This window comes from Nothoprocta perdicaria, unplaced genomic scaffold, assembly GCF_003342845.1.
Source record: "Nothoprocta perdicaria isolate Ctin4 unplaced genomic scaffold, notPer1 scaffold_75, whole genome shotgun sequence".
NCBI lineage: Eukaryota > Metazoa > Chordata > Aves > Tinamiformes > Tinamidae > Nothoprocta > Nothoprocta perdicaria.
The window spans coordinates 2,034,672-2,042,971 of NW_020456032.1; the positions used below are offsets into that span (position 1 = coordinate 2,034,672).

An 8,300-nucleotide genomic window follows, 5' to 3' on the forward strand; every position below is an offset into this window, starting at 1 on the left:
AGGCAAGAGGAGTGAAGYCCTCTAGCGCTACTGTAGAGACCCCAGGCTGGCTGGAGATGTGTCCTTCAGAGCTTCTTGCTCTCCCTGTGGGACAACGGGCTCTTGGCTAAAGCTTCAAACATATCAGAAACCCAGCAGGCTGCTTTTGTTTTTTCCTTTTTTTTTTTTCCTCCTTAATTCCTCTGCAGACAATACTTGAAACCTTGTACTTGGTTGTCCTTTCCAGCCCCTGAGCTTGGCCAACTCGTCATAAAAGGGCTCATTTAAAGAACATTAGGAGGCTTCAGCTTTAGAAGAGGCTGGGCTGCCCCAGCCAACAACTGCTAGCCTGTGTAGTGGTTTGCRGATGAATTTAGACACATCAGGACCCTCTGCTTCATCTTCCTCACTGGTTCAGCCGCTCAGTCTCCCCTTGGTGGCTGACTCTGTGTCCCAAGCACCCAACTATGCAAAGAATGCCTTATATACATTSTGTTTAAGTTACATGGCAATATGTACATCGAGCAAAGCCTATAGCTGAGTCTGGATTTTTTGCTAGTGGCAGCGAGTCAAACTTCAACCCAAATGGCTGTCTGGGTATTTTTTACTTTTGTTTGTTTCGTTTGTTTGTTTTGTATCTGATGGTGGCTCTTACACAAAAGACTGTCATTCTAGTAGCTTGAATCTGTAAAAATTGCCTTTGTTTGGTCCAATAAACCTTTGAATAGTTTATTTGGTCTGGTCTTGTTCTCCCTGCCTTTAGCAACTTCTAATTTCTTCCTCAAGAGGTTTGTGTTGACAAACTGGAGTCTAGGTTAGAGGTACATTTTGCTCTCATTTCCCTTTTACCCCGTAAGTGATTTCACATCCTTAGGAGTAGAATCAGATTTTATGGGCTGGGTTGTTTTTCCCTTAACTGGAGCAATGCACTATTGCAGCAGGATCCTGGTCTTGTTTGACAGTTGGGAAGTTAGAAAAATACCCAAATGTGGAGCCTCTGATGAGGATTTTAGCTGCTGAGAATGTGGACGTTCAGCAGGTCCTGAAATGCAGATCTTCTTTAATCTACTATGACTAACTGCCCCAAACTGCCAGTTAATTGGAGAAGTTTTGAGCTGAAATGTCTAAAGAAGCCTAAGRGAGTTAAGTAGACAAGTGCCATTGTCTATCAACAAGAATTAGGCTGCTTTTAAAATCCCCAATTAATCTATTTTGTCAGCAATACGTAAAATCCTATTTGACCTCCTGAATCCAAGTTATTTTGGGAACACTACTTACGGGAAGAGAGCGTGAATGGGGTAGGTTTGATCTGAATCCATTAAGAAAAGGAAACCCAGAGTACCACAGAATTGTTTTACAAGGTCACCTTTGATAGGAGAAGCTCCTTTTTGAAATCGGTGTTATGTTTTTGATATCGTACTCCTACTTCCCAGGCTCCTTTCTCCATTTATCTTTGTTTTCTTCTCTCCCTCTTGTAGATTGTGTAGTGCAGAGAAACACTTAACACCAGCAGAACCTCTTTTCTATTTCTGTTTTTTAAACACCCTTTCATGGTATTTAATGTTGTTTCTGTCAAGGGGCAGCCAAATTGCATTGATGTTGGCTTTAAGGAAAATCGGAGTCAATACTGCCTGTGATCTTGATTTTGGAGGTGGGGTGTGAAGGAAGTACTGGAGATTTCTGAAGTGCTAATGTCTGTAGAAAAACGAGGGAGGGATGTGGAGCTGTGTGGAGCATTCCCAGCTGGGAAGGACTTCAGATATGTGAAGCAAAGATGTGTATTGAATTTCTCCATACCAGACAAGAAATGTGCCCTCTGGTGCCCAGTGATGGTTTAAAATAAAATATTGATTGATCATGACTGTGCTTCCCTTCCTCCAGTCTGGAAAGGGCAGGCTGATGTGTGAAAATAAAAAGTACAGAAGAGACAAATCCAGGCAGCTGACAGCCTGTGGCCAGAGCTTTCACAGCCAGACCCTGCAGGATATTTTCAGGATATGCTGGGTCTTAGGACAATTGCATTTAATTGTAATAKAAAATAATTGGCAAATCAACTTTCTTCCATCAGAATGTGCTTGCTTTCCCCCACAACACCTTGATTACTGCAATGGGGCTGAAACTACAAACTATTCCTGCTCCTGCTGGGGCTGAGCCCAAGAGAGGGGGAAATACAAAGCCCCTCTTGTCTGGAGCTCAGCACATGGAGGCTCCTCTGCTCATTCCTGACTCTCTGCTTCCCTGATTTCCTTGGTAGGGTTGATCCTGAAGTATTGATGCTGTGCTGCCTTCTTTCAAACAAAGATTACATTCTGGTTTTGCCAGTCTGCAGATATTTCTACCTTCTTCTTCTTGTTACTTTAATAGCTAATAGTTTGTCTGCATAGGACTTGCATTGACACTACTCCAAGTTAACTATGGATGTGCTTTTAAATGGATTAATTACAGTGTATTAAAACTCTGTGCAAGAAGTTGGGAGAGGGAATCTTGGCCATGTGCATAAGTAAAAGCCAGAGTCTGAATTTTCAGTTCAAGGAAGAATCATCCTGAGGCCAGGGATGTTAAAGASGCAGAAGGAGCCAGGACTGACGCAGATCTGTTTTGGGTTGCTGGACCATTGCAGCAGAGACTTCCCAAAAAAGAGAGTCATTGATGTAATAGAAACTCTCCCTCCCTTATTACAGCCAAAGAGCACAACAACCTCATTAATTCTTTTAATCTCACACAGGACAGTTGATTATGAAGTGTGGTAGGAAATGCTGCAACGTGTTCTAAATCATATGGGTGCCCTGTAGTGAAAACCTTCCAGTCCATAGTCAGTCCTGACTGAAACCAAAGTGCACCTTCATTTAGCCTCAAAATAGCTGCATCATTTCATGAAYTAAGGGCAAGTCTGTACTTCAGAGTAAAGGGCATTCCTGTGCTGCCCACCTTTCTGTATCCCTGGGCGGTGATCAGTTGACATATGAATGATATAAGCTCTGCAATAAAGCCTTGTGACAGGTCCTTTGTGCTGCAGGACATACAAAAAATGATTCACTGCTTCATGTTTTGGAACAGAAATGCATTGGCTGGGCATTAGATCTATTATGGGGAGAAAAGAAAGGTTAATCACCTGACAAAGGCTAAAAATCTGAGTTAGAAGGTCCACTGGACAAAGTGGCCCACACATCCATCCTCCCATTGCTTGCCTGAGCACATCTCACCATTTGACACTGGCAGATGAATCCTTGAATCAGAGCAGTTTTCTCTGTATGATTTTATCTTCCAGTGGCTGATTTAAAGGCATGTCTACACTGGAAGGAAGTCTAGTCTCTAGTTTTCAGGAAGTGTATACTTTTAAAATTTAATARATGTTGCTGAATCACCCTCTGCCGATCAACCTTAATCTAGTTTTGCTATAGGRTCTGCTGAATTTGAACATGTTGGTCTTAAAAATTTCCATGTGTGGAGTTATCCTGAAACCCGAAGCACACACAAGCCCTATGAAACTGTAAAGCTGGCGTTCAAGCAGCCAGCTTATCTCCATATTAAAACAAAAGTAGAGACAAGCACATCATGACTGAATAGATAGAAGGGAGTAGACGAAGAACCAACCTGAAGCTCTCTCTTTCTTCTCTCACACGAACAGATTTCCTGCAGTCGACAGGGCTTGTAAAATGATGCTCTTTGGCTTCGTGTTTCATTTGACCACAGTTTTCCTGCTCAAAGTGTCTTGTGGGGTCTGGCTATTGCTACTTCTCCTTTTCTTCTTGACAGGGTTCAGAGAGAGCAGCTGGCTGCCATCTTCAGGCTCATGGAGGAAAAAAGTGACACATTCGGAGAGATGTCTGAAGGAGACATGAAGGAACAGCTTAGACTGTATGATATATAACCTTGCAGCCAGTGCTGACTATGTCCAGAGGTCATCCTGCCCGTTTTGCAGGACAGTGTAGTGTTATAAATGTATTTCATTAGTTATTTTGCTATTCCAGGGGGTTCTGCAGATGCATACAGGTCCTTGATATATGTTTCTAAAGACTCATAATATCTCTCCCTTTTTATCAGTTTTCYTCGAAGAGTTACTTTCATCTCATGAAGAGATTTTTACCTCATTCTGGCTGGGTCATATGTCTCAGTCATAAAAAGTTGCTTTTTTTTTTTTTTCTCTCTCGACAGGCTTTATAAAAAATAAACTTTCTAACCTTAGTCATTCATCAATTTGATATCTGAAGAAAGCCAAAGACTGATAAAATAGCAGATATAAAATGGATGAAATAATAGAGTCACAGAGTAGTTGAGGTCAGAAGRGACCTAAGAAGGTCTGCAGCCAACCTCCTGCTCAAGCAGGGTCAGCTGTGAGATCAGACCAAGTGACTCAGGGCTTTATCCCATCAGGTCTTCAAATCTTCCAGGATGGAGACTGCTCAACCCTCTGGGCAGAGAAGCTGCCAATCCTTCCGTGAGAAAATGAATAGCTGAAGCCAATGCATTAGTGCTCAGGTTAGAGGTGAGCTGCAATTCTCATCGCCCTGAAAGGGATTCTTCATCCTCCTTCAAACTGGCTTTTTGAAACAAACCCAAGATGGTTCCAGCTGACCCCACTGAGCTCATCTTCATGCCTGAGGAAAGAGCAGGTAACTACAGCCTGGAAACAGAAGCATCGCTTTGCCCTTCGACACTGGTGAAAAAACCACGAGAGGAACATGGTTGACCTGTTTACAAGGATGATTATGTCCAACTCGGCGCCTGTTCTCCTAATACAACATTTCTGTAGTAAATTATGTACTTGAGAAAGCTCTGTGAATTTACCAAGTATTTTGAACTGTTTTGACATGCTCTTGGCAGCTCGGTACAGTAAATCAGTAAGCATTCCTAATTTTAATTGAATGTCTTCTGGTGCAGTTCTCTTTCCTGTGAAATCCTGTTAAATGCTTTAGTATCGTGAAGGATTTTCCTGCTTTATATCACTACTGACAAAGGAAGGCAAAGTTTTCTGACCCAAATTCAGGGAACGATCTCTTAAAAGATTAGGGTTTCTTTTGTTGTGCAGTTCTTTTGAGACACCAAACATCTCATTATATGCTCACAATTTCCCATTACAGTATATTTGGTAACACTGTGCTGTTGGACTTTAAAAAAGAAAAATCTTCTAATCATTTTCACATGAGTGAAGACACATTTATTAAGCGATGAAGCCGGCTTTACTGCCAGATCATGAGTTAATCTAAATGCCTGAAAATTACCTCTTCTTATTTAACACGAAGGAATTAAGTAAGCAAAAGAGTTCCTCGATATAAAAAACCCAGCAAACCAACAGTTTGCTGGTGCACAGGCCATAATTTTCTTTGTCCAACTATTTGTGCAAGAGGAAAAAATAGAGGAAATATGTGGGTGGGAGTTCTCCCTGCTTCAAACCTGAGAGAAGGCTCTTTTCCCAAGTCCTTGAGAGCAAGCACAGGCAAGGTTATTTGTGGCTGAGTTTTAGCCTGTGTCTCGCAGACTTTCCAGGTTGTTTTCAAAGCATTTTTTTCACTTCTCTTGCACTGGGGCCTTTGCTGAAGAGGCGCATTTCTGAAGGAATTCCTCTCCTTCCCACCCCACAGCAATGTCAGCAGTGATAACGGGGAATATGGGAGCGCAGCTGGCATTAACTCTCTCCTTTCTGTGCCTGCTCTGGAGCGACCGCAGTGGAGAGACACTGCTAATGGATTGCAAATGACCACTGTCATCTACAGGSCCTGGATTTAAGGAAGAAACGATGCTAGCTAGGTAGCAAAGGCAGGCAAGGAGACTCTCATTTCCTCTCCCCTCTGGCCTCATCAATATTTATACAGGAAATTTCTGCAGTTGCCACAGCTGCAACCCTGCTCCAGGGGCCTGTCCTCTCTGTGACACTGGCGGCTCCTCTTCAGAGGTCRCCAGCACAAACGTGGCCCCGTGGCGACGCTGGGGTGACGCAGAAGGATGAGACCTGAGGCTCTGGAACGGGATTTGGGGAAATGAGAGGAGGGGAGAGGAGAGAAGGGCGGGAGGGCCCCCCGCTGGACGCGCCGACGCTGCAGGCCGCAACTGGGGGAGGAGGACGCTGCCATGGCAACGGGACCAGGCCTCCCCGAACGGCTCGCGATCATCCGTACTGAGATGCGGATTTGGCTGGAATTGTCCCTAGCCGTCTCTCGTACGCCGGGCAGCCGGGCAAGCCGTTTGCTTCKCCGAGGAAGTGCGCATGCGCCGTCGGGGCGGTGCCTCCCCGAGGGCCCGCCGAAAGGGGGCGCGCATGCGCGGGGTGCCAAATGGCGGAGGGGCCGGGCGGGGGCCCAGCTCTTTGGGCGGGTGTCGGGGTCTCCCTGGCAGATCCTGCTGTGCCCGGCCCGGCAGGGCTTTGCCCGGGCCCTTGTAGCAGTAGGCTTTTATTTTTTGTTTTTTTTTTTGTTTTTTTGTTTTTTCCAGCACCTGATTTTCATATATTCATCACAACAAGGGTTTTATAGCAGTATTTTTTTTTTCTTCCTAGCACCTGATTTTCATGTATTCCTCACACCACAGCAAGGGCTTATCCCTGTGAACTAGCGCCAAGGTAGCTCAGCTGCAGGCGAGGGACAGATCGGGCTCTGCTGATCCGGTCCAGAAGGGGCGTTTGGTTGGGTGTCTTCATTCCCTTTGGATGGGGTTCTCTGCCCTCATAGAAGCTCAGGCAAAACAGCGTACTAAAACTATAGTAGTGAAGCGACTCTGTTGGAAGAGAGGGTGAAGACGAGGAAAGGGGAAGGAACAGCTTCCTGTGTGGTTCTGTGGGTGACTTTGGTAAAATTTCCAGGTTTGGAGAGCTTTTCTGCAGGTGTTTTAAATTAAATTTGGTTTCAGAGGTTGCCTGTGAAATTGAGAAGCCATGCGATGGCTTGGTTACATAGAATAGGTTTAAATAGAATGCAAGATAATTAAATTACCTGCGATTTGGCTTGACCTACTACTAGTCAAGTAGTCTGTGGCAACCCCAAGGAGAATTGTGCTAGTGAACTTGTGTCTCTGCCAGCAGAGAGATGGGTTTCCCCGTGATTGCCTTCAGAGGAGGTCGGAGCAGTTACAGACAGGAGGAACCCAGGCAATTTCAGAGTTCAAAGTCCTTTTGCAGATAATGCTGTTCTAGAGAATATCCTTTTCTCTGAAGAGTGAAATAGCCGTTTATGACTCTTGCAATAACTGGTGGCTCTAGTGAACCTTTGTGGTAATCAAGCCGTGAGTGAATGTGTGACAAGTGTTAGCAGTTTTAAGAAGGCAGCTTTGCCTTTCTTACCCCTCCACTTTTGTTCCTGAATGGCAAACTGCTCTGACAGGAGGACTACATCTATATAGACCTCTTAATTTTGCAGCTTTTTCTTCCTGTGTTTCTGGAAACGTTTTTGGGAAGAATATAATCTTAGAGGTGGTGGGAAGTGGACAGTGGTGTGTACTGCCTTGTGTTTGTAAGTGTGTGAATAGTACTGGGTTTTACTGTCCTCTTGCRTAATGTGACTAAAGCCTTTCTCACGAACATAAAATTGTAGAGGCATTTTTGACGTGTCCCAGGAATGTGAACTTTCTTTTCCTGAGTTCTCTCTGAATGTCAGATGAAAGCCAAGATACTGATGTGGGAGTGCATGTCCAGACTGTGGGTTATGGAGCAGCCCCAGATGGGAAGAATTCCTCAAGGTAAGCTCATAGTATAAAGTATGGAGCAGTAACATCCTGTATTTGAATTTGCCCTCCTATTTGGGCAGGAACAGAGCAAAACCAGGAAGTCTTTTTTTAACTTTGAATATATCTACCTCATCTCAAGTCCATGCAATTGGTGGCTTCCAGCCAGAAACTCCATGGGGCTCTCCTTTTCTGAAGGGAACAATCTCCCGTCTTCGGTGCTTTCTAATTCCCAAAGTAGGTCAGGAATGTGGTCACAGATATTTGTGAGAAGTGAGTCATGGTACGATCAGCTGTTSAGAATGCTGGATAGTGCTCACATTTGTTAACTCTTAAATTGTATGGAGAGCAATAAATAACAAAGATTAAGCATTATGTAGTGTGTTTTATCTTTATTTGCCTTAAAGAAGACACCTTCGTACTTCATACTGACTCAGGATCGTGCCTGTTTGTACGTGTTAAGCCAAATCCCTAGAGATGCTGCTACAGAATGAGGGGAAATGGTCAACGAGCGTCTTCCCTGGGAATCTGAAGCAGCCTCCACACATCTCCAAAGCCAGCGACAGGRACTGGGGCTGTTTCTTACCCCTCTTCTGGAACCTCTTACCCTTCCTTACCCAAACCTCATGTAAAAGCAACCCTGGAGTCCTCCTAGACTCAGAGAAAGA

The 8,300-nt window shown here is 44.4% G+C and overlaps 1 protein-coding gene across 1 annotated transcript in view; it reads left to right on the top strand.

The window, feature by feature from the left end:
• Positions 1 to 4,780, top strand: part of MXRA7 (matrix remodeling associated 7) — a 32,541-nt gene extending 27,761 nt beyond the window's left edge. The window contains exon 5 of the mRNA XM_026051393.1: positions 3,736 to 4,780. Within this exon, the coding sequence (XP_025907178.1) occupies positions 3,736 to 3,850 (115 nt within the window). The 3' untranslated portion in view covers positions 3,851 to 4,780. The remainder of the gene's footprint in view (positions 1 to 3,735) is intronic.
• Positions 4,781 to 8,300: the final 3,520 nt, after the last annotated feature.